The sequence below is a fragment of the Meleagris gallopavo genome, chromosome 2, assembly GCF_905368555.1.
Source record: "Meleagris gallopavo chromosome 2, MGAL_WU_HG_1.1, whole genome shotgun sequence".
NCBI classification, from domain to species: domain Eukaryota; kingdom Metazoa; phylum Chordata; class Aves; order Galliformes; family Phasianidae; genus Meleagris; species Meleagris gallopavo.
This window is the reverse complement of record NC_139405.1, coordinates 37,776,117-37,802,226: the sequence shown is the minus strand read 5'-3', so window position 1 is coordinate 37,802,226 and position 26,110 is coordinate 37,776,117. Positions and strand designations below refer to the sequence as shown.

Here is a 26,110-nt window from a genome sequence, read left to right as displayed (position 1 = left end):
TTTGAATGCCACAATTTTAATAGAATTTCTAAGCAGTTGCCTCTGAGGATAAATTAAATGGATTACAGTCCAAATTGCTGCAGTGTAAAGTTGATAATTTATCAGCTCTCTCTGTATCACTAGTGGGAATTAAAATATAGATTTCGCAGAGTCTTGCCTAAGTATTTGACAGAGGAAGAAAGAAATATATATGCTAAGCAGGAAAATTTAGCATATTTTCAACAAATATGTGCAGATATGCTATTTGATTACAACTCTTAGTAAGCTCAGGTATAATATTTGACATAGAATATACCAAGAATTAATATATGATTATAATTAGTGATAGAAAATACTATAAATGTGAGTAGTATTTAAAGATTTAGTAGCATCTTTTAGAATCAACTTGTGCCTATTTGGCACAAGATAAGTTATATGGGTGGTCCAGAAATATGGGAAACGTAATTTCACAGTCAAGAGGCTTGACTGCATGCAAGCCAACAGACCAATTTCTTGTCCTGTTGAAATTAAGGTGAGATAATTAGATAAATTTAAATATTCCACATACATTATCCTAACATGTCTTTTTGTTTAATTAATTAATTTATATAATAAATTCCAATAGCAAAAGAGAGTCTGAACTCAGTTTGTAATTATCTTGCTTTGAATTGGTGCTCATGCAAAGTTCACCATTTACAGGTACTTGCATCCATCTTGGAATTTATGCCATGACCTCAAGCAAATTCAAACCTTCTGGCCTAATAGTTAAATACCCTGTTTTTTCTCTTTAAATTAATTCTACTGTGATTTTTTTTTTTTTATTTCCTCATGTATTGATCTATTCATACTATAGTCATGCTATTCTATGATCAAACTAAGTAATCTGTTACTGTAAAAGTATTTAGATACTACATTAAACTTCTACAGTTTCTTAAATATTATCTAAAAGTCCACACATGCAATGCCATTTTGACCAAATATTCTCATTTAAAAACTGTATTTACAAAGATTTCTGAGGCTTTGTCATTTTTCCATAATACTGCATCAATTAGTATTCATTAAAAAAAAAAAAAAAAAAAGTAATACCAATCTCTTAGACCTTTAGGATCTACCACAATAAGGAGGTTGGGATAAAGTGCATAGACAAACCTAAGCACTAAGCCTTAAAGCCTTATCTGCCAAGCACCCACATGAACTCACAGCTTCCCCTTAGGAAGCCAAGAGCAATTTCCTCAACAAGCACACAAACAGTCACCATATGGGGCCTGACCAGAGGTCCATCTGGTGCTGTTTCCAACTTGGTGGAATTGATTAGGAAGGTGTATTTCTAGCCTGAGATGCATCTCTTGCTCTGTGGGTGCACTGACAGCTGAAATTTCCCTGGTTGTAGGAAACAACTTTTTGCTCTGTTTTCTGCTTTGCTCCTAATAATTGTTAGCAGTTAATTTGCAGTTTTTGTCTGCTCCTGAACAGTAAGTTGCCTTTTCTGTGGAACAGCCTGGGAAGAGCTCAGGATTCCTTGTGGTAGATGGGCTATAGCCCATCTGCTGTGTATGTAGCACATGGTTCTTGTACTCCCACCTGCACCTCTGTGTTAGTATGCTTGCTTCTGCATCCCCCATTTTATTACGCGGTCATTCCATCAATTATCCTACAGTCTTGGATAAGTTCATTTCATTAGGAAATTGTTAGCTCATCACTTGCCCCCTTGCTACCTATAATTACATTGAAGAGTGCAGGTCCCATAGCTGACGTCTGTAGAGTTTCAGTCACTTCCCTCCATTGCTTTTTTCACTCCTTCCTGGTTTCCCATCTTGAACTGAGCCTTTGGTCTATTCCAGCACTTTCCCTGGCTGCTGCTTATTTTCTGTACAACCCTTTGGAGTTGTATGAGATTTATGGGATTTTTTTTGGATTTGTTGTTTGGATTTTTTGTCAGAAGCCTTTTAAAAACCTAGAAAGTTAAACTCCATCTCCTTCATCAATGTCAACTCCCACCCACAGACACCAGGAAGGCTCTGGGTTGAGTGATCTAGCCTGTCCAGTGGGTACCACTGAGCAGACGCCTAATAAGCATTGAGTATGGCTTTATGTTATGCTAGGATGTTTGTTCCTCACTATTGCTCATTCTAATACTTACTGCTCTGTTTCACAGTTGAGTTGGCAGCTAAATGACTGAACTTTGTCTTTCAAAAAGAGGCAGAGAGTGTGTGCTCCTCTTCCGTGGCTCAGTGCATTAAGCACCGTTGCAGCTGTGGCAGCTCCCCAGCTAGGAGGAAGATGGAGCCCATCTGCTCCAGAAAGTGCCCTTCTGTGCACCCCTGCCAAGGCCGGGGGAGCCAGCTATCAGCAAAGCTCGTCTGCTTGAACTAGAATATGCCCTTGTTCCTTGGGAAAGCATTAAGTGGGGAGGTCATTTGCCCAGAGAAGGAAAAAGTGGTATTTTAGGTTTGTTCCAGTGATTACTTCAAACATAATAATAGAGTATCGTGAGCTGGAAGAGACCCATGAGGATCATTGAACCCAACTCCCAGCTCCACATAGCACCACCCAGAATTCAAACCTGACTTCTGAAAGCACTGCCCGAACTTCAGCACTCGGGGCCGTGCCCACAGCCCTGTGCAGCCCATTCCATGCCCACCGCCCTCTGGTGCAGCACCTGTCCCCAACCCCCACTGCCCTCCCCTGACACAGCTCCATGCCGTTCCCTCGGGCCCTGTCACTGTCACACAGAGCAGAGCTCAGCGCTGCCCCTGCGCTTCCTGTGAAGAGCTGCAGCCGCCATCAGACCTCCCCTCATCTCTTCTGCTCTGTGATGAGCACACCCAGGGCCCTCAGCCACTACTCATACATCTTGACCTCTAGACTTTTCACTGGCATAAATAAATGACCTGCAGATTTTCAAATTGAATGTATTGAGTTGCAGTCATATATTCAATTCAAAGAAAAAATTTGATCATTTTTCTTTATCAGACTTTTGTAAGGTCTCTCTTACTAGAGAGAAATGTCCCTCACTTCGCAGTCACGCCTTATTCGTGCTGTTGCTCTCTTGCAGTGCATACATTTGCAAGCAACTATTTTGAAGGATGAAGCACAGGAATAGTAAAATTTCATCAGAAATCTCTGATGAACACCTTGAGAGCTCCCGGATATAAAATAAGTTCTGTTACTTATACATATTAACTATATATTTTCCAAGAGATGCTCCAAAAATAATGCCTCTTATTTTATCACGTTGGCCCACAGTGCCAGAGGCAGATGTTGGTGGTATGGCAGTAGAAGTTGAACCTTCCTGCCAACATTCTATTACATGTTGTTGCTGTGTGACAGATGGCAGCAGAAGGGCTGTCTGATGGAACGGTGTCTGACATGGAAGTGGGTATGAAGCAAAGGTGTGGAATTGAATTCCTTCATGCAGAAAATGTTGCATGCCTTGGCATTCATTGATGCTTGCTGAGTATTGATAGAGACCGAACAGTGGATGTGAGCACAGTTTGATAGTGGGTGGTGCATTTCAGCAGCGGTGACAAAAACTGTGGGTCACCTCTACTGGTGCACATTGTTACAAGCATGGCATGCAGGCTCTTGTTCATCACCAGTGAAAAAACATAGCTAATGGTGGTGATTGTGTAGAAAAGTAGTGTTTTGCAGCTGAGAATTTGCTCTATCAAACAGTTACTGTGCTCATTGCACCTGTTGTAGTTTCCATGAAAGTAAATAGGAGGCATTACTTCAGAGTGACTTACATATATGCAGCCCAAGAAAATTTCCTCTTCGTTCAGTGCAGCCCAGACAAGCCAAAAGGTTGGACATCCATGCCCTGAGACCTCACTCTTTAACCTCACCAACTGTGAAGAAAATGCCTTGGCGACACTGTCAACATTTCAGATTTAGACAGATAGTGGCAATTAGAGACATTATTTTGTGGATTTGGCACTTATTCTTCTCTTTATAGGATGATGCCTCAGCTGTTTTTAGCAGCTTAGTTCAAAAATCCTGGACAGCTAAATAATGCATAGCTACTGTGGTAGGTGGAAATGGGATAAAAATACTTGAAGGAGTTTGAGAGTCTGCAATGAGACAATAGTAATCTCTGTCCAGAACATCACCATCAGAAGTCATTGTATGTTTTTAGGTATGTTGGTAAATGGTAATTTTTGAGCTATTTCCCACTGATCTCTTCATGTTACTGGATGAAGAGGAGGCCACATAGGAGCCAAGGTTGTGCAGATATACCTTGTGTAGCATCCAGCTCTGATCCCCCTGCACATCACATGCTTCTAAAGCTCCTAACCACTCTGAGGATCAGGTGCTGTGTTACAGGATTGTGTCTCAGCTCCTTCTCCCTTATTTATTATAAGCAAGCAATACTTTTGCAAGCTTTACAGTCTTGTTTTGTGCAATGCCCAAACAGCTACAAAACATTTAAGAGACTAGCAAAAAACAAATGCCTTGAGGATGGCTCAGTTGTAGTTGTCAGAGACCTGCGAGGATTCTTCCTTCTTTCAAAGATCTTTCAGAAGCCTGACTCAAAGAGCTGTTTAATAATATGCTTACATTATGCTTACATTCAAGCACGTTCATAGCCTGGGGAAGCTGGTGGAGCTGTACATAACCATTGGGCACATCTTTCAGTCCCTAATAGACAGGACCTTAGTCTGTTCTTAGTGTCTCTGAAGGGCTGGCAAAAGCACACTGTGCTTTTATAGTACTTCTTTCAGTCATTTGCTGATGAGTTGGAACAGCTAAAGCAGTTCACTGCTGACAACTGTATACATATATATATCTGCCTAGCTCAGAGCCTGCCACGCTCTATCTGTGTGGCTTTACTCTTGATGCCTGACAGCCGTGGTAGGGAGGTGGGACTTCACTCAGTCACCTACACTAGTCAATTCTGAGCTTACCACCTCAGCCTGTTTAGGGCTAGTGGAGAGAAACAAGCACTTGGAGAGGGTGATTCATCTGGCTTGTTTTGTCATTTCCTTTAAGATGAGATAAATCGTGCTGTGGAAATGTCTTTTCTTTTGTCTACTGACTATGCAGAATGTGTAAATGACTGTCTCAGATACACGAATCTGCACAGCAGATGTCTCAGACTGGTAAGTTGAACGCCACCCATGGTTTCTGTCAGTATCACATGTTTAACAAAGGTAGCATGGTACATTATGGCCCTATGGTAAATGTTTAACTGGCAAGCTGTGCACAGGAGTCTTAAGTCATTAAGAGAGGTGTAAGATTTTTGAAGTGAACTGGACAGGCTGCTTAAAGGTGATACCACCACTGAGTGACTTTTCTCTTAACATAATGCAAGGAAGCAACTGTAGTCAGTGATAAAGGGCATTTCACCAAAGGCATATGTAGGATAAGCTGTGCATTCCGGTGCCTGATTTCTCCCTAAACTCAGCCAGAAGCAGGGGTTCACTAGCTCAGGTGTAGATGTCCCTACCACAGGTTTATGGACTTACTGAAAGAAGTCTCACCCTTAATGGAGGAAATGGAGAATGGCTGTTTTCTGAGGTTGTATATCCCAGTGGGAAATGACATTGACAGCAGCACTGTAGGTGACTTCCTTCAGTTGCTAGGCTGAAAGGGAGGGAGCGGGGAATGGTTCCAGTTGAGATTTATGAAACAGGAAAATGAATGAACAAAAGGGAGAATGAAAAGCTAAATTTAGTAAAAGCATGATAGGCATTTTTGATCCATCTCAGCATCTCGATTTACTCTTTTTGGGGATACAGAAGCATACAGAGCAGTGTGCTGCAAAGGGCAAAGGAAGAAACACAGGAAGTCTGGAGGAACATGTCCAGAAATAAAATTCTTCAAAGTCCTGCCTCATCCATTCTGAAAAAGCCATTTTAGCATTTTTAAATTACCATAGAATCTAGTGCCAGCTGGCCCTTATGCAGTGTTACAAATAGGATGAGAAGCTTCTCATCCATGTTGAGGGTTTGGTCACCCCATCTGTGCACCTGTGACTTTGGTGAGGGAAACTTTCTCCGCGGGAACCCAGGGACTGGGCAAGAGAGCTACAACTCTGGATGTCATGCGTGCCAGCCAGCAGGCAAGTCCTCAGCGCAGTAAATCTCACCCTGCTTTAGAATTATGGAATCTAGAGTTGTTTCAGTTGGAAGAGACCATTAAACATCATCTAGTCCAACTCCTCTGCAAAGAACAGGGACACCTAAAGCTAGATCAGGTTGCTCGGAGCCCCCTCCAGCCTGGCCTTTAATATCTCCAAGGACAGAGCATCCACCACATCTCTGTGTAATCTGTTCCAGCACCTCCCCACCCTTTTGTAGAATACTGTTGCTTATATGCAGTCTAAATCTACCCTCTTTTAAGTTTGAAACCGTTTCCCCTTGTCCTATCGGAACAGACCTTGCTAAAAAGTCTGTTTCCTTCTTTCTTATAATCTGCTTTAGATACTGAAAGGCCACTCTCAGGTCTCCCTGAAGCTTTCTCTTCTCCAGGCTGAACAGCCCCTCTCTCAGCCAGTCCTCACGGGGGAGATTTTTCATCCCTTGAATCATTTTTGTGGCATTCCTCTAGACGTGCTGTAGCAGGTCTCTCCTGTTCTGAGGACTCCACATCTGGACACAGTACGCCAGGTGAGGTATCACCAGCACAGAGTAGAGGGGCAGGATCACTTCCCTAGCCCTGCTGGCCATACTTCTTTTGATGCAGCCCAGGATACAGTTGGCTTTCTGTGCTCTGAAGGCACATGGCTGGCTCGTCCATCTTGCCTCCACCAGTGCCCTCAAGTCCTTTTCAGCAGGGCTATGCTCCATCCCTATATCCCCCAGCTTGTACTGATAGTGATGATTGCCACAACCCAGGTACAATACCTTCTACTTGGATTTATTGAACATTATGAGGTTCACCTGGGCCCACTGCTGAAGCCTGTCTAGGTCTCTCTGGATGGCATCCTGTCCCTTGGACATATCAACCGCACCACACAGCTTGGTCATCCACAAATAAGCTGAGGGTGCACTCAGTGTCATTGATGAAGATATGAAAGAGCATCAGTCCCACTACTGACCCCTGGGGAACACCACTTGTCACTAATCTCCATCCAGACATTGGACCATTGACCACCACTCTCTGGGTATGATCTTGCAACCATCTATCAAACAGTCCACTCATCAAATCCGTATCTTTCTAATTTGGAGAGAATAATGTTATGTGAGATCGTCAAAGGCCTTTCTGAAGTCCTGATAGATGACATCAGTGGCCTTCCTGGTTTCCTTTTTGTGGTGCCCAGCTGTCCTCCTTGGGAAGCATTCCCATGAGTGTTCATAAATGTGTGTGAAGTCTCACAGTTTGGTCTTACAGTGACAGTGCCCGTTAGAAAAGCTTGAGGGGAAATTAAAAATTCAGTTGTCATTGTAGGGCTTGTGTGGTGGACAGTAAAGAAGGTGCTGGCACCTTCACCATTTGGTGCAGTTGAAATGATTGTACCATTGTAGAGCAAATGAACCCTGACCAATCTGTGCAGGGAAAATGCAGGGAAAGAGGCATTCATTATAAGTAGTGTAAAGAAAGTGCATTAAAATGCTTTTGAATGAGCTAGAGCTTCATATTCAGCCTTATTTCATTTCTCACTTCTGATGCTTAGCAGGTAGCTTGTAAGCTTCCCGCTGTATGTTGAACACAATACTGTGTTAACTTTGGATAATTTGTTGGCTTGCTGATTTATCTCTCATTATATGAGAAGCTGCCCACACAATCTTCTGTAGAAAGCTGAAGTGCAGAGATCAGCAACATCCTATCACTTTAAAACCACTCAAACACCAACAGTAATCTAGATGTTTATTCTGTTGCTGCTGTATGTTTTTCTTAGATCTCAAGATATCAGAGGCCACAGTTTTTTTGTGTTACAAAAGTAGTTTTACAACTGTACTAGATGAACTAATGATACTCTTAGATCATAAATGTCTTGTGGATAAAGGAATAATTAAATATGCTTATCCATTAGAATAAACCTTTTCTTTGGTAATTTATCAGCTTAGGTAAATACAAATTTAGATTAACCTGCAATAAAATTTTTTAAAAGATTGTCCATTCCCAACACCAATTGCCACCAGCATAAGGAAGGACTTCTGTATGCAGATCTCTTTTAGTCTACTTTGAAAATATATAAATGTTTGGCAATGTAGTCTCTCAGTATCCTTGCTGTACTTAGATTTCTTTTTCTGCTTTTCAAAACACTCAATGACCTTTGGATCTTTTGAAGTTGTAGACTACTGAATTTCAGCATGAATTTCTGTTATTTCTTCTTAAAATGGATGGACCAACTGAACTGAAATCACCCTTTAAGAGAAATCCCTGCTGAATGTAGCATGCAGGTGACTGTCAGCTTCAGCAGCTGTTTAATGAGATTAATTTACATTCCCTAAAGACAATGGTCTGCTGCTGAGGTCTGCCAGCGCCTTTAGATCTCAGGAGGAATCGAAACACCTAGCTTAGTGTTAATCATTCAGTCACAACCTAGATACGGTGCCTGCTGATAGTGGTAAGATAGGAAGGTTCTAACAACTCATGTTTAAGGAGATAAGTAAAGGGGCAAGGCTTTCTTAGAAGAGGAATCATTATTAAACCCAGTGCCAAAGAGGCACGTTTTGAGAAACATAAGCCAAGTGGAGGCTTATGTTTCATGGCTGTCATGCAGTTGATTTGAAACCAGAAATACAGCAGGTGACATCTTGAAAAGTGTCGCCTGGTTTGTGCAGTGCCTGTGATTGGGATGGTGAGTTCTGAGGTGTGTCCTGAGAACCTCCTCTGCTTTGGTATGCTGCGTGCTGGGATCAGCAGTAAGGTGTGTGTGAAACTGAGCTTTCGGGCAGAATCCTGAGGGGTATGTTGAATTTAATGTGCTATGTTGTGTTTGGTGTAGAGCTAGCGCTGCAAAACACAAGGGCGGCCTAGTCTGAGATGCTCCTAGGGCAGCCTGTGGCCTGGTCTGATTTTTGCCACTGGGCTACACAGCCTCAGGAGAACTGGAGACCGCTGAAATGCTTGATGATCCAAGTTCAGCGTGAATCACAGAACATACATGGTGGTGGTCATGCTTAACTGTGAGATGAAACACACTGTGTCCTTCCTCTTCCTGAAGAGCCATTATATTGCATAAGCTGCCCAGTTCCATATTTTCCAAGGCAGTAACAATTTCAAGTGTTGTTGTAGTCTCCTTTGCTGCTTCCTTACACTCAAATCCATATTTTTTATTCATTTATGCACCCTAATAGCATCAGTTTTAAGTGATGTGTTTAATCTTTCTATGTACATCAGAACAACATGCAATTTTAATCTCCATTTACTCAGCCGCTCCTAAATCTAGAGGTGATAATTACTATTTACGTTCTAACTATGCCTCAGTTGAACCAGAGGTCTTGCAATGATCTAAAAAAGAATGGCATTTTGTGGCAAGATCTGGTTTGGGTTTTTTGTTTTGTTTTGTTTTGTTTTGTTTTCTGTTGTTACTGTTTGTTTGTTTTGCTGGTAAAGCTCCACCTGACTTCAGAAGGGCCCAGGGTGTGAAAACTGAAGCGTTGCCTGGACCTCCCTAGTAAGCCTTGTGTTTTCTTCTCCCCAGGGGATGAGCGCTCCCGGGAGTCCCCAGCCCCAGCTGAAGCACAGATGCAAGCCGGGGCAGAAGGAGGTGGAAGGGTGAGCCGCTGTTGCTGGAAATGCTCCGTGACGCAACTCAAGAAAATTTTCTGGGGTGTGGCCGTGGTCTTGGGTGTCTGCTCATCCTGGTCAGGCTCAACCCAGCTAGCAAAACTGACCTTTAAGAAATTTGATGCGCCCTTCACTCTAACGTGGTTTGCAACAAACTGGAACTTTTTATTCTTTCCTTTGTATTATCTTGGACATGTTTTTAAGTCAGCTGAAAAGCAGTCTCCGAAGCAGAGGTACAGGTATGAGAGCTTTTGTGTTTTGTTTTTTTTTCCTGTGGCTCTTGCATGGTGCTCTGCCCCTAAGCAGATTTTTCGTTCATTAGATTGAACCTGCGTTTGCTTGCCTCCTCAGGTTTGTTGAAAGGTGTTCTGAATTAATTCCGTCATGTGCTAGATGTTGTTATTATTCTTAATACAGTTTGACTCCAAAACTGGGTTTATTTAAAATATATAGAGTTCAGTTAATGGAAGTCTGCATTTCCTGTAATTACTTCTCAAGAGTTTTCTGTTCAAACTCCTGTGTCCATCATTTTTTTTATCAGTATCTTCTTCCTCTACCTTGCAGCTGACTTTCATGGCAATCTCTTGAGTAAGCTAAGAAAACTCTTTCCAAAAATCAGGATTCGTGCAGTGCCTCAAATAGTCAAGTAAAAGGCATTGCAGTATTTTCCTGGCATTTTGCCCCAACATCTAAGTCCAGACTGTGATCCCAGTTAAACTGGAGCAGTTTTGTTTATTTCCGGGAGGAAGCACAGTCATAACCAAGAACAACATTTTGTCTTCAGCACACCTTATCTTCACAGCATGCCAAACCCACAGAGCCTGAAGCACTCACGGAAAGCCCTGAGTGCCCATCCTCCATGAGGGACTGAGGATGCTGCTTGAAAGGACCGCCTCTTGGTGAGCGCTCCTTCATTTCATCTTCTTTTGGCTTAAAAAAGGCATCTGGGACAGATGGGATGAATCAGCCATCAGGACGTCCTGTGTCAGAGCCTCCCTGATACATGAAAGGATGTGAACAACATTTTTCCCTTCTGTTACACAGTGGGACTCACAGCTTTTTTAATGAAGTAGCTTAGAAAATAAACAGTATGAAGTACACGTTTCTCAGCTTCCAGCTAAGCAGCAGTGGGAAAGAAACTCACTACAGGAAACATGTAAGAATTCAGGGTACTTAGTTCTTTTATACCTCTTATTAGTAGGGTTAAGATTATTAATGTTGAAATTGTGTTTCTTAGCTTTAGTTGTATATTCCTTCTGTTCTAAATTATTGAGGCAGCTGCAGATAGAGGAACTTAACACTGATGTTTGTAGAACAGAACCCAGCAGTTCTAAAGATGTTTTTATAAGATGCCACCTTGCCTGCACTTTGTTCTTCAGCTTGTGTTTGTCATTAACTCCATAGCAGACATATAGGCTTCAGAGATGCAAGAGGAATGGAGAGTAGAAAAAGCAACACCTGAATCTAGGAACAGTAAAGAATGTTAGTCCCAAACAGCTACATTTTGTTTTCTTTGGTTAGCCTGTATTTTTCTTTCTAATTGTGCTCAAACAATGTTTTAAATACTGATGAATTCTGGGGTGGAGGGCGGCTGAGGTTCAACATATCCCTGGTATTATACTCCTCCTTGCTGCAGTTAGTTGATACAGCTGGTAGCTTTATGTCTTCCATTTAATTAAGTTATGACTGAGTCGAAGAGCAGGTGCAAGCCCTGCAGCCTTTTTGGAATACAGGGGACATCATTACTAATCAGCCTGCAGCAGGCTTTGTGAAGAATGTGCATTTGTGAATCTGAGTAGTAGACTGACTAGAGGGAATTTGCAGGATTTTTATTGCTGTTGGGGTAGATGGGTATTTGGAGATTTGGCTTTGTTTCTTAGCTTTACTGCAGGTTTGTTTTGTGGTTTTGAGCAAGTCTCTGTAGACCTGTTTCTTTCTGCTATCTGGATGAGGCAGAGCTTCAGAAGGAGAACTGTCGCCTACCATGTGTTTATGTAGTGTAGTTATCCGAATTAAGGCCTTTCAGTGGTGCTGCACAAAGAACTGCTGTATTTTTCACCTTCCTACTCCATTTTGGCTGAGATCTCACTTGCATATAAGTCAGGCTCTGGGCTCTAGAATCACCTCCTAGTTATTCCCTGTATTTGTGTATGCAACTATCTGGAGACTTGATAGGTCTGTGAGGCATGACCATCTTCAGAAAAGCTTGTGTTCCAGCACAGCCAGACTTGTTAGGGAGGCACTGGACAGTTAATAGTTCTGATGGGGAACTAACAAAAAACCTCCTCAATCATCTGCTACTTTTATCTTCCACATTCATGTATTTTATAATCTACATATCTAAACCCTCTGGCAGGAATTTGCAATGAGATAAATGAAGAGCAGGTAGTCGGAGAAGGTAGAAATATGACATCTAAGTCACCTCAGTAAGTAGTAGTAAGTAGTTACACGGTAAGTACTATCCTGTGAGAGCACCAATAGACATACCAGTTGTGTCTGCAGCACTGAGAGTCGCTCCTGATTTCACTGAAGCAATGTTGCAACTGTCCAAATTGTATCCAGCTAGCGGAGCCCAACAAAAAATCTCTTCCCTACCTTTGAGGTTGAATTAAGGCAAGCCAAAATACCTGCATTCACATACAAACTGATGCAGGCTTCCTGTGCAGCTCCATCGAATTCAAGAGTTGTGCCCAAATGTATATTGATCCTGGACAGTTTGTCCCATGCTTGCTGCCAGGCGTGCTGTGCACTCTTTGCCTTGGGAGATGACCCAGGAAATTCTAGCAGGCCTCAGGAGAGCACTGCAGGGTCATCACTACTCTTTCACTTCTTGTGCAAGCAAATTATCGTTAATTTCAACTGTTGTCCAGTCCAGAAATAACATATGTAATGATTTATGCACCTAATGGATCATTTAAGAGTATTTCATCTTGACTTCATGCTTCTTGCTTCCAAACTGCTTTATAAAATGACAGATTTAATCTGATGGGCCGCCCTCCATCATACTTACATTATTAATTTATGAGGTAGCATAAATTAAAAGCACTAGAGCTTAAAGCTTCTTGTGTGCATGGAAGATGCAAATAAAATCCGTATAAAACCTTATTTAGCTTTGTGTCTCTCCAGGCAGAAGAAAACATACCTTTGTAAAGATGCAGTCTGTGTGCCAGCTAGGTGAATAGTTGAGGATTCTGTTCCCGTTTTAGCAAGAGAATACTTCAGAATGCCTGTTTATTTTGATGATACAGTTTTATCTGAAGGTTTTTGAGATGTAAAGGGCAGACTTTCTGCAATGGTCTGTATGATTATTTATGTAATTGTTTATTATTGAGGTCTTAATTATTACTTCATAAAGCGTTGGGGTTAAAGAAAGCACCAGAAGCTAAAACTAAATCTCTTCAACAACTTTGAATGCAGGGGATGTGTGAGGTGAGTGAAAGAATCATCACACATACCTGTACTGATCCACAGCCACATTTGAGCATGTCTTGATGTGTTCCTTTTCACTGAATCACAGTTTTGTCTCTATGCTACCCCAAACTACTGCCTCTGATCTTTCTGGATTTGAGTATTGTTGTTTGAAAAGAAGGAAAAAATTGAGGGTATAGAAGTATAGTTATTCTTTGGAATGGAACCAAAATACTGAGAGCAGTAATGGAAAGGGACTAGCATGGCAGGTCTTGTGTATGCTAATTTACCAACATTAACTTCACAAGAATCACTTCTGATTGAGCTACATAAGTGTTCAGAATTGAGACTTGGTTCTTCAGTGGCCAGATGCAATCAGTGCTGTGGCTTCACATGATAACCAGGAGAATATGAGTCAGTTTTTCAATGTGTTTCACATGCATTTCTGCTAGCATGGAGGAGATGAGGCAGTAGCCCAGCATTCCCAGTAATTCCAGGTCTCTTAGTTCAATCCTGACTCACTGTCCTCCTCTTCTGCAGCAGACAGAGAACCTGGCCCAACAGGTGCTGGTATCACCTGGGCATGATGCAGTTTTACAAACGAAGAAGGTCAGAGCCTGATTTGATGTGGCTGGCTACATTTTTACTATTCATTCTCAGCATTTTGTATTCATGCGTCTCACTTACCCAACAGCATTTAAATGTTCTAGTGTGGTTGACTTTTGGAGTCCTACTGATTTATATTACTACTTAGGTGGGAGCATCACCACCGAAGCAGACCACATTAGCAAAGTCATAAATAAACTAAAAAAGCATCAAGGCATGGTGAATACAAGTGTTTTTAGCAAATGTCACCAAATGAAGCATGTTTTCTTTCAAAAAACTACAGTTTATAAACTTTATTTCTCTAATTCACTTCATGAGACTTAAAATAATACTTATTTACTTTGTGTTCCTCAAAATAAAATAATTTTACTATTCAAGTTTCCTTTAGCTTTCTGGGGAAAAAAAACCAACATCCAAAGAGAACTCGAAGTTAGAAGGTACAGCATCTAATTCTTGCCTGAGTTAGATACAAATCAGGGGTAGCTGCAATTTATATTGTTTTGATCTTTGTGACAGTCTGTCAGAGCTTAAGTGTGTGTTTGGGATTGAAACAACTAATTAAAAGTTTATTGTTGAATAGGTTTATCATACTCAGTCATCTATGTATCTGCTGCAGGTATCTGAATTGTTGATGATGTTTTATCAGCAGGCAATTGTATCACTTCTCATGTTGTTTTCAGTGCTTCTCTGCAGTAAAAAAAACTGCGCTTTTTCCAGGGCTTTTGGGTGAAAACAAGGCCAAATTGTACTATTGACCATGTAGCAGAAGTAAAAACTCCTTCTGGAACAATGTGATGTCTGAGGTAGGAGCAGTATTGATGGTCATCCACTGGCTGTCCAACTTGCTGTGCATACAGAGTCAAGCTAAGTCACGGGTACTGATTTGGGCTTAGTTCAGCTGAAGCATAAGCCACAGAGCTAAAAGTGTTGCTGTTATCAACTTCCATTTCTCAAAGCTAAGGAATTACCCTTCCTGATGAAAACTGTAGCAGCTGCTGTCCCTTTCCTTTTGAAAATTCCATGTATCACAGTGGGCAGTAGGGTTAGTGTGACACCCTGGAGGTGGCTCCTAGCTGCTGTCTTGTCATGATGCAGCTTGGTTGTCTTATTGCCAGGTTATCATTCAAAGCATCGTTTCAGCTTTTTCCTGGGGGAAACTTGTTTTCTTAGGTGATTAGTAGTTAATCATAGAATCACAAGGTTTGAAAGGGCCTGCAAGATCATCTAGTCCAACCGTCCTCCCATTACCATTGCTACCACAAGCCACTAACCCATGTCTCGTAGCTCCTCATCCAGATGCCTCTTGAACACTGCCAGGGACGGCGACTCTACCACCTCTTTGGGCAGGCCATGGTTTCTTGCTCTTTGTAGCTTCTGAAACAAAATTTTCTCATCCAGCTGTCAAAACTATGCTCTGAGCTGCCCATTCTGGAGGAAATACATCGTCCTCTAGTTCCAGAATATTTCTATACTATCTTCTTTGTGTGAGTTTTTTCTATGCACAAGACAGTATTAGGGACTAGATTAGCTAGGAAATTGGCCACAGCTGCCTCCTCAGTGCCACAATGCATATGCCAGCATTGCCAGCTAGGAGCTGGATGCCCAATTTCCTCCAAAATGCACAGGGAGAGCAAATACCCAAAGAGGAGATGGAAACATGAGGCGATGCAAAGGAGAGATGAGGTAAACAACAAGATAGGCAGAGAAAAAGTCTGTTTGTTGCTGGTGAGAGCCCTCCAGCATCTCTGAGTTAGTTGCCTGTTTGGATTTGAAGTGGCACTGCTCTTAATGTTTTCTATTGGAGAGTTTAAGAAGCTTCTCCTGGACCCAAGTTCAGGGTGGTAGTTTTTCTGCTCCTCAAGCATATGGTGTGAGAGCTCAGTACCCACACCGATCTGATGATGTGTGTGGCTGGCAGAACTTCCCCAAAATCAGCACCTGTGCCCTAACTTTTCTGGAGGTTATTCTCACAATGTTGCTATTAGGTGCATAAAGAGACATTGTTGTGCTTACCACCCTTTCTAAACTTACCCAAACTTTTGCAGCTATTTTCTATTTAGGTAGTCAGTGCTGCTTTTGAAGGCTTGTGTCTTAGTCTTGGCAAGAACTTTTTAGGAATCTGATTGTAGTGGAAATGCTAAGGCCTGAACTAGTGATTGAGCAAGGCAAGGCTAACCCAGGGGAGCTCAGGTGCAAGCAATGTACCTGAGTGACCAGAAGGGCTGGAGCCAGGATCCACCCCTCCCCAGACCTTATTTAAGGGCTGGCAGGGGAGGGAAGGGTATCTTTCTGGAGATCCCTATCTACCTCAGGTCTTCTAAAGGTAAGTAGTTTTTCTTCCTTTGTTTTTACATCTATGACTGTTGTATTTGGGTTTGTTCTCATTTGCTGCAGCCTAGGATCAGCCTAGGATAGTGCTACCCTGCTACAATTGCTCTACTTTCCATCACATTATAGCATTACAGTGATAATTTGTGATTTGGTCTCCAAGTTTCTGAAGATATACTTGGAGGTTGCATTTGTATTTCTGGCTGTGATGTTCTGTAAAGAGCCTAACATTCATGCCTGGTGAAAATTTTTCCCTTAATCAAAAGGCTTGTCATCTTTTGGAGATCACTTGTTGGTGGTCAACTGTCCTGTTTAGACTTCTGTGGAATGCTAAGCAAGAATAAAAACTGCGTACTGCCTGATCAGGAGAAGTACATGTTCTTTAATCATGATCCTGGCTTGTGAAATGGTTCCAAGGATGATTCCATTAAGTGGTGTCCAGTAAATTAGGCTTGTTCCATATTTTTGTCTTACCTCCTGTCTCTTCACAATAATTTTATTGTATGCTTCCTGTGAGGTAATGGTGCTTGAGGCAAAGACTAGAAACAGAAGTAATTCTTACTGCTGAAAGGCAGGGCATGTGCTATGAAACAATATGTTTATATAATGACTTTTGCTTGGAAAAGAGAGTCCTGCAGCACTGGATGACCCCTGGTCAGCAGTTAAACTTCAGGCAAAGAGTGCTTCTTTAACTAACTCTCTGGTTAGGAAAGTAAGCTACAAACTTCTGTGTTTCTAGGGCTTTTCTCAGGAGAACTCAAGGGTAAATATGCTGATTCTACCTATGCTGACCCCTCTTCTTTGACTGAGATTGTGGAACTAAAAGCAGCAGAGCTGGAGGGAACCCAGAGGTCTTCTCCTCCCTGCCCAACCTCCAGCACTTTACCTCAGTCATTGTATCAAGCACCTTGATACCCAGAGTACAAACTCATTAAACAAAGGTTATCCTACACAGGTTCCACCACGTTGTTTATAACAGCAACAAAAACAAAGCAGCTCAGGAGGAAGTGGTAAGGAAGTTTAGGGTTTTTTTCAGTCCAGATCTGTGTCAAAATATCTTGAAGGCTGCTACCTTTAAAGCTGTTTTAAAAAGGGAAAGTGTCTGTATGGTAACAGACTTTGTAGCTGTAATTAACAGCTCTCAATAAAGATGGATGATACAGTGTGAGAAGTGTTTTGAGGCTGGCAGCACTAGAGAAGTGGAAAAATCCTTTTTGTCCAGCTGCCTAGTGGTTATGGACTGTGTCCAGATTTCCCAGAATTATTTGTGTTTGTATTAAAAGGCAGCCTCGTATAAATTCACAAGTACCTGGCTCAAGATCCTGTTAGGGCAGGGGCTGAGGGGTCTGGCCACTCTTGTTTGTTAGTCAGAGCTCTAGCTGGAGAAACAGCCGAAGGTGAAGGTTAACAATAACATAAGCATCTATGAACAGGGTGTCAGACCTTGAAAAACCCTGTCAGGCAGTTAAATATTATAGTCCACGAACATCCATAGTTTTTTTTTTTTTTTTTTTTTTTTTTTTTTTTTTTTTTTTTTTTTTTTTTTTTAGGGAAACATTGGTAAGATATGAGTGGTGGGTAAACAGGCTTGATAGGTATGCAAGAGCATAGACAACGATTTCTGTGTTTTCCAGTACTGAAACACCTATCCAAGTGGTAGATTCCTGCCAGAAAATCTGCTGGGAAATTGAGAAAGTGAACAAAATCCATTGTTGTTTGTTTGTCAGTCAGGGCTATTGCTCTGTGTGTTTAAAGGAAAGAGACTCACTTACTTCATAGTCTCACAGTCATCACTATGTCATGTTGGTCTCTTGTACTCAGTAAGCCTATACTAATCAAGTCCACTGTGGCCTTATTATCCATCCCTTCTTCCCCATGTCCCTGACTGTTAAGTTGGTTTTAGCTGCTTATGGTTTTTTAATTTCCAAACCACGTTCCTTCTCTTTGGAGCTGGATGGTTACTTATCTCTTTGCTTAAGCTGCTTATTTTGCCAGTACATAGAGACTCCTGCAGCATTTCCTTCATAACTTTGAAAACCTTCCACTGCACCAGTAAAAAGTTCAGACTCCCACAGGGTGAATGGGCCTATGGAAGACTAAATGAAGGATGACATCTCCTGTTTCTTTCAGCAGGTGCTAAATGCTAAACTTGAGGACATCATGTCATTGTGAATGTCCTCTCAGCATTAACCTTCTTGTAGGACATTGAGTGTCCTTAGATAATGTGAGCCTGGGCCCATTTACTACAGTAGAACTTTTCTATACGTCATCTGGCATTTGTATTTGCACTGCCTCTAAAAAGCATCTTACTTTTTTTTTCTTTCCATTTAATACTCTTTTTTCTCCTTAATTTGCTTCTCTGTATCTTTTGAAAATTACATGCTGCTTTTTCTGCACTGAAACTACAGTTTTCTTCACTAGTCTGGCTTTTTATGCTTTCAGCTGGAGTACATATAGATTTTCAAGGACAGAAAGAAAATTCTTCAGCTGTGAAAAACTCTCCTATTAAATAGCACACTAAATAGCCAAAAACTCTCAATACTTTTATTCAAGGTAGGAGTACCTTGAATAAAAATGAAGTTACAGCTCTGTAATTCTGTCTGATGTTTCTGCCATCTTACAAATGGTGCTGCTGTTAGACATCTCTCCAGGGTATCCTGAACATCAGGTTGTAATTCTGGTTGATGCAACCTGTGGAGGTTTCTTGTCCTGATGATGACAGGTTTCTGAGCTCACATGATGAGTGCAGAGTTTCATCATATCTATTTCTTTGTTCTGTTAAAGGTTAGTGATCTGCATATAATGAGACAAATATCATTATTTAAGTTTGTGTACTTCAGAGGCAGGATACTAAAAGATGCAATAGAAATCCCAAAACTACGTGTATTCATGCCTTGGCATGAATGGTAGCCCTTCTGCTGCTGTTCGCCCCTTTCTATGAAAGCTGCCTTAAATATTTGTCTGTCTTTTGACAAGAGCATGTTGATTTGATTAGTTATCTTTTATTAAAATTTTTTTAAAACTGTATTAATATGCGGTGTTTTTACTAATTTAAAATAAGCAAATAATTTTTCACTGTTCCCTCTAGAGAAGGACTCTTGTGTAAAAGGGATAATGGTAGTGGAATGCAATGAAAATCAGTTAAGTCATGTGTGGACTGGAGAAGGAACTAGGCGGCTTCAAACAACATGTGTGAGATTCTAGAACAAGGGAGAAGATTTCTAACAGTGTGTGGCTGAGCTCTCAGGAACCTGAAAAACAGGAGCATCCCAAAGGAGTGGTTAGTGCATGCTTAGAAATCAGAGATAAAGGGGCAGGCATGGCCTGCTGCAGTGCAGAGTACATTGAGCTCTGCTGCAGTGTAAAACTCATACAAACAATAGTACTTATACATCCTCTTCTATGAGTTCAGCTCGATCAGAAAATCATGCATTGTTTCAGTGAACAGTGTGCTTAGAGGTATTGCTTATAGGTCAAGTCCATTCTTAGTTAAGGTTATTCCAGGGCCTGATGGGGCTCAGCAGCCACAGAGCTATATCCAAGTTAAGAGGGGTCCAGACCCCTCTTATGTGACTGCAGTCGTGTCAGCGTGTCTGCAAAGTATTTAATCATACCACCAACAGCTATGTTATGTGTTAACAGATTTGTTTCTTAACAAGCATGAATGTACAATTAAAATTTACCAAACCGATAAGATACTTTCTTGAGATCTTTTCAAAGGGGGGTATTTAATTGGCTTTATTTTTAAATTAACAGGAATCGTAATGAGGACATTGCACTGGAAGATCATATCAGTTGAATGTGTAGTTAAGTTTGGACCTACCTTCTGGATGGCAAGCTGTAAAATATTATCTATCTCAAGAACTTTGTTTTGTCTAAAAATTACCAGTTGGCTTCTCAGATATGTTTGCTGGAAGAAAGCAGAGACAAGTAGTTTCAAAAAACGGAAGGCAAGTGTGTTTCCTCCATAGTAGTTGTGCTAAAAACAAGCTGTTGTTGTGTTCCACTGTTATACTGCTGATATCTGGAGTCACATTTTCCCATAAAGCCTTAGTCTATCACAGAAGAGTAATTAACCAAGATTTTAGATAATATAGAAACATCTCCCTAGGGAGACTTGTGAAGGAGGTGACAAACAGTATATTAGATTCATTTTAATGCCATGATCTGAATGTGTAATGGTAAACCATCCTTTCTCAGTAACCTGGTCTCTGAGGACTATGGTCGGTTTGCCCTCCTTCAGTGAGAAGCTGGACTCTCCTGTGCTCTGGGCCCACAGCTGTGACTGTGAGGCTCTGCCACATGAAGCTCACTGATGGCACCTCCGAGATGGTGTGCAGCTGACAGGAAAAAGATGCAATAGTTCATTAGTTTTGTCAATCTGTATAATTTAGTCATTTTCAAAAGGAATGGCGCTGAAAGCTTTGTAGTACTGAAGGTGCATAATAATCGCATCAAAATTGCCCATCTGCAGCTAAAGTGAGATAATTGCCTAGGCGTATCTGCATTTGCAGAAGAGATTTTGAATAATAAATGTTTATAAAGCCCTGCTGTCATCATGTTATCCAGTTCTCCGTAACCCCGTAAGCCAAACTCTCAATTCATTTACACTCTTTTCAAACCAAAAATAGCTCCCGTTGGTGCAGCTCTGGAGTTGGTCAGGATGAAGATCTGGATGAGTTTGTCACTTGAAATTTGCTTCCAGCTCCCCAGTAATATGCATCAGCCAAATGAGAAAAGCCCTTGATTCTCTGCTGGTGCTTTTTGCTGTGTCTTTAATACTGAAGAATAACTAGGTGATGATACCTTCCCCCCCCCCCCCCCCCCCCCCCCCCCCCCCCCCCCACAGTGGTACAGGCTGGCACTTCATCTTGAGGGGCTTGTCCCAGGTAGAAACAACAAGGCTGAGATGTGAACTGCATCCTGTAAACAGGCATAAATATCAACCTGTGGCTTCCTACCAGTGCTGCTTCCTGCTCAGGAGCCTCTCCTCACCCAGAAGTAAAGATCTGAGCTAATTCATCCTCACAAAATGTAGACATGCAGAGAATACTGTAAGACTGACTGCAGGAGGTTAAATGCAAGGCCTCATTGATGAGGTTTATCGCAGATGAACTAACCTGCTCCCACAGATAAGCTCACTAGCATGGATTCAGGCTCACTCAGGACCTCAAACATGATTCTTCCACGTGATACGCAGCTCTCAGTATGCCCAATTGATGCCTAGTATCTGTCTTGTGCTTTGCCTCTACTGCAGTCTAGTTCAGTGCTCCCTGCTGGGGCCCAGCACAAAGCCCAACACCGTGACGGGCACCCTGCTACCAGGCCTCTGAGTGAAGGGCTTCACCTCACAGTGATGCTGCACTGCTATGATTGTCGTTCTTGTGAAGTGGTCTGAAAAGAAATTTGTGATGATAGGAACTGCTGCGCAGTGTACTTTTTCTCTCTCTGAAGGGGTTAAGTTTATTAAGTAACCTCTCTCTCGGCTTCATCACAGACCATGATGTTTTAAAAAGGACTGAGCACAGCCACTGAAGATCTTTATTCCAGTTTGTAGGTGAGCATTTCACGGAAGAGTCAGATGTAACAGTTTACCACTGCACAGTCGCAGTAAATGAGCCAGATTATGCCTTTTGTAAGTCAGGATGTTGGATGGGGAACTTGTGAGGCACTGTGACTTTGAATTATCTGTGACAGACTCAGTGAGGTGTTAAAGTATTTTGGGCAGCTTTCCTAAAGTCCTGCTGTTGGATTCCTTGCTCTTATGGATGACTATGAGGAAACCAGTAACTCATTTGGAAGGAGCAGTGAGCAAGTAATGAAGGTTTTTGGAAATGTCTCCTTGTTGTTGTATGTATGTACATATGTATGCGTGCGCCTACACGTGCTAGAGGGACAACAGGTGGTTTTACTTTTGGCAATCTGAATGAAGGTTCCCCAAAGTCAACTCTTATCAATTCCCTGAGAGCAGCCTTTCCTAGAAGATGAAACTGTTGAGTCCATTTCTTTCAGGCCCTTCTCAGTGGTGTGTCATGATAAAACAAGGAGTAACTTGAACGTCAGAAGTTCCGTACTAATGTATGGAAGAACTTTATGGTAAGGGTAATGGAGCACTGGCACAGGTTGCCCAGAGAGGTGATGGAATCTCCTATAGAGAGATTCAAAATCCAGCTGGATGTGTACCTGTGCTACCTGTTGTACGGTTACCTGTTTTAGCAGGGGGGTTGGACTTGATCATCCCTTAAAATCCCTTCCAACCCCTGCAATTCTGTGATTCCCACCATGACCAGGGAGGGGCATTGGTAAGACTTATGTCCGGAATAAGTATATCCATTTTGTTAATGATGTGTTTGAGTACAGTATTACAGGTTACATGCTGCTAATTCTGTGGAATCCTGTGGCAAAAGTAATTTCTGCAGACATTCAGTTTCCTAGTAGAGGGATATGCAGAATAGCAACTAGACATAAGTTGCAGGGGTGACTGAAAAATTCCGTATGTTGTATTGTATTTAGTCTTGATTGAGTATCGTCCAGATCAGAAGTTTTCCTACAAAATGCAAAAATGTTCAAAAAGGAAAAAAAAAAAAAAAGCCACAGGTGTACTAACTCTAGGGTAAACATAGGTTATGACCTTGACTGGGGTGAACAAATCCCCTTGCACAACATGTGCCTTGTTCTGTGGGTCCCTGGGGCCAAGTATAGTCTCAAGGATCAGGCCCCAGATTGTTTGCTGAGCAAGCTGACACCTGCCTTCCTGCAGTGGGAAAGCTGCTTATTCTCAAGCACCTGTCTTCAAGCACTGCCAGCACAGCTCTGAAAATTCCTTCCCCTCTGAATTTCAGAGCAGGAGCATGAGCAGTGGTTATCCAGGAGATCCCTGTGAGCACAACGTGCCAGGCTGGCCCTCCCCACCAGTGTGCCTAACCGGGCTGTGGGATGGGTACTCAGTTTCCCCTTACACCACCCTGCATCCCCCCCACACGTTGCAGGATAGATCTAATGCCTTAGGCAGCAGCCAGGAGCCATGCCAGCCCTCTGTCAGCATGGCCAAGTGCCTGCTCTGGTTTGTGCAGTGCCCTGGGACAAAGCTGTGCCAAAGTAGTAGTAAAGCCTCTTCTTTCCATCAGATATGAATTACAGTAGAGTTGGAAGAGTTCCTGGAAAACAACACATTTTCATTCTTTATACACCTAGTACTTATATCAAATTCTTAGCTTTTGATAAATAATTATTTCTTCATGACCGTTTGTGCATGCCGTCCCTACTTCCAAGGTGAAAAACTCCCTCTAAACAATGTCTTGCCACCCTCTTCTGGGCTACAGTCTTGTTGTGGCTGATGCCATGCAGTGGCAATGCCAAGTTTAACTGCTTTCTCCTCTTTAAAATCTCTATTTAAAACTCTTGTGTCGCTTACCCATAATTCCTTTTGAAATGAGTGGGTGCTGACAGTCCTCAGCCCACTGAAAAAGTCAGTGTCTTTCAGGACCTGAATATTAATTTATGCTTTGGGTTTAATATGGTCTTCTCAGGATTTTTTAGTGTGAACGTCGAGAAACTCACTAATTCCTTGTGGCTTTCTCATTTGCACTGTTTGTGGATTATTTGTCAAATTCTTCTTATATTGTCTTAATGAGAAACTTAGTGAACTTTCTCAGTACCGAATCATTTGTCTCTGCTGGTTTCACTTCTGGGATGATTTATGTATACATTAGATTTGATTGCAAGCATTTGCCTTACACACACAAACCTCAATTTTCAAAGGTCTCTTAGGATCCTCTAACTTTTAATTGCAGCCTTACATAAAACAGCATTACCTATTCTGGTACTGAATGTGAGAAAATCTGGAGACAGGGAGTTAGTAAAGTAAGTCTGCCGTTATTTCACAGATTACTCTCTAGAACTAGGGAAAATTGCTTTTTAAGATATGCACTAACCGTGTTCCTCTAGTTTGGTATGTGCATCATTATTGTTACAAGCCTCAGTGATCATTAAGAAAAAAGTTAAATATCCATTTGTCAAAGAAGTACAGTAATGAACTAAATTTTGCATCAAAACTGAAGAGCAAGGATTATTAGAATTTTTTTTTTCCCCCTGCCTTGTATCTTCAATTTCTGTGCTTTCTGCTGGGCAGTTAACATGACTTTCTTCCTTCCAGTCCTGAAGCTGTCTGCTGAGCTTCTCTCACATGAAATGTCTTGGCTTATGGCTCAGCCCACCTACCAACTATTTCAGCAGCTGTGATGCTGTGAACTGATTAAGACATCCATCATCTTATACATTCCTTAGATGCCATGTGATGAGATGAACAGTAAAGAGACTTAGCTTTAGTCGTCTTTGTCTCATTCTTTCTCACAGGCCACACATTGACTTAACTCAAGCCCAGACACATTTCCTTGCAGAACTGTTCATTCACGTATCTTTGTGCTCTGTTTGTTTATTTTTAATTCCCTTTTTCTGCTAGCATGCATGCTAGGTTGGATCTAAATTACCTAAACCTATGCTACCTTTGCCTACCTCATGCAGCTGTGTAAAGTGTCATTATTGCTCAATGTTTGTTTGAAGTGAACTCCTAGGAAACTCTGATCTGCACTGGTGACTTGAGTTAGGTGCTTTCCAACAAATACTGTGCCCATGTCACAGGGCTTGTAGACAGGGCTGAGACATGTACATGCACACAAATCTGCTGAAATCTGTGATGAGTGATGACTGCTTCTGTGTGTGTCCATGTGGCGGATAGCATTGTTCCCACAGTACCTGCTGAGGGAAGGATAGGCAGAAGCCTGAGGGCATCAACTGGGATGATGCTTTTCTTGCTCCTTGCTGAGATCCGTAAGCTTGAGCAACATAGAATGTGATACGGTAGCACAGTGTGGCAGATGAACAGGAAGGGATGCTCTTGTAAATGAGGATGAGCCCAGGATTTTCTAAAGATCTGATTCCTCTTTTGTTGAAATGAGCTTTCTGCCAGTGGAATGCTGATGTCTCATCCCTTTATGTCACAACCTGAAGTAAGATATCTAGATCATACTGAAGTCCACTAAAGAGGTAGAAAGCAGCTGACAAGTCTCCCTGTGAATGTTCCCCATGGAGGCCTGCAGTATGGTATCCAGCATGGGTGGGCTGTTTTAACCAAAAGTTGTTCCTGAAATCCAAGGTTGAGAGAAATCTGTGGGAGTCTTAGAAAGATGTAAGCCTGTTTCTCCAGATAACACAAACAAGTCATCTGGTTAAATTAATGTGTGCCTGCTCTTCAACTGAGATGAGTGCTTACAGAATATGTAGGCAGTGATGCATCCCCAGCAGTAATTCTGTTAAATTTTTCAACACCCCCTGCTATGCATGTGTAAGAATTTGCAGGCACGCCAAAACAGGGCAGCCGACTGTGCTTTTCTGCTCTGCTTTTTAGCTGCTCTCAGAGCAATGCTCTGCCTCCTCCTTGCATGCTTTCTGCTATAAAACCAAGCTTTTTCATTTCTCATGCAATCCTTGTACGTGGCTGCAATTGCACTGACCATAACTACAGCCAAAGGGTATCCAATGCAAATCACGTAGTATATTTGGATAGAGGTCTGTGGAGCCACAGCTTTGGGAGAAAGCCAGAAAAGCCATTTTATAATTACAGTTTAAGTCCAGGGGCTTTATAAATCTGCTATTTAAAAAAAAAAAAAAATCACAACACAGAGCAGGCATGCCTCCAGTTCAGGCATTAATAGTGGCTGTCCATTCCTCTCCCAGGTTGCAAACCTGCAGCCAGGATGCGCTGTGCTTATTGGTGTGTTTGCTCCATGTGAGAAGGGAACAGGTTTTTGACTGTTGTTGGTGCAGCTGCTCTGGAAGCAGAGCATTATCCTGGAAGTAAGGATCACAAGGTCATTCTCCAAAACGGAGGAAGGAATAAGCATGTCACAGGAGCAGAAGGTGGAAGACAAATGAACCCGGTAATGTATCTGGCAGTACTTGGCTGTCCTCACTGCAGCTCAGCTTCCAGGACCTGCAGGCAGGAGGGAGTCTCACTGCACAGCCCCTTACAGCATTGCTTCGAGAATCACATACCCACACTCCCTGTAACTCCTACCCTTTAATTCAAGGATGGTGCCATAAAATGCAGCTG

General features: G+C 42.0%; 1 protein-coding gene across 3 annotated transcripts in view; it reads left to right on the top strand.

Annotated features, from left to right (window-relative positions):
• SLC35F3 (solute carrier family 35 member F3) overlaps window positions 1–26,110 on the top strand; it is a 148,149-nt gene that overhangs the window by 104,523 nt on the left and 17,516 nt on the right. For all 3 annotated transcript variants that reach the window (XM_085219717.1, XM_085219716.1, XM_085219718.1), the window contains one exon: window positions 9,572–9,896. In XM_085219717.1, the coding sequence (XP_085075843.1) occupies window positions 9,572–9,896 (325 nt within the window). The remainder of the gene's footprint in view (window positions 1–9,571; window positions 9,897–26,110) is intronic.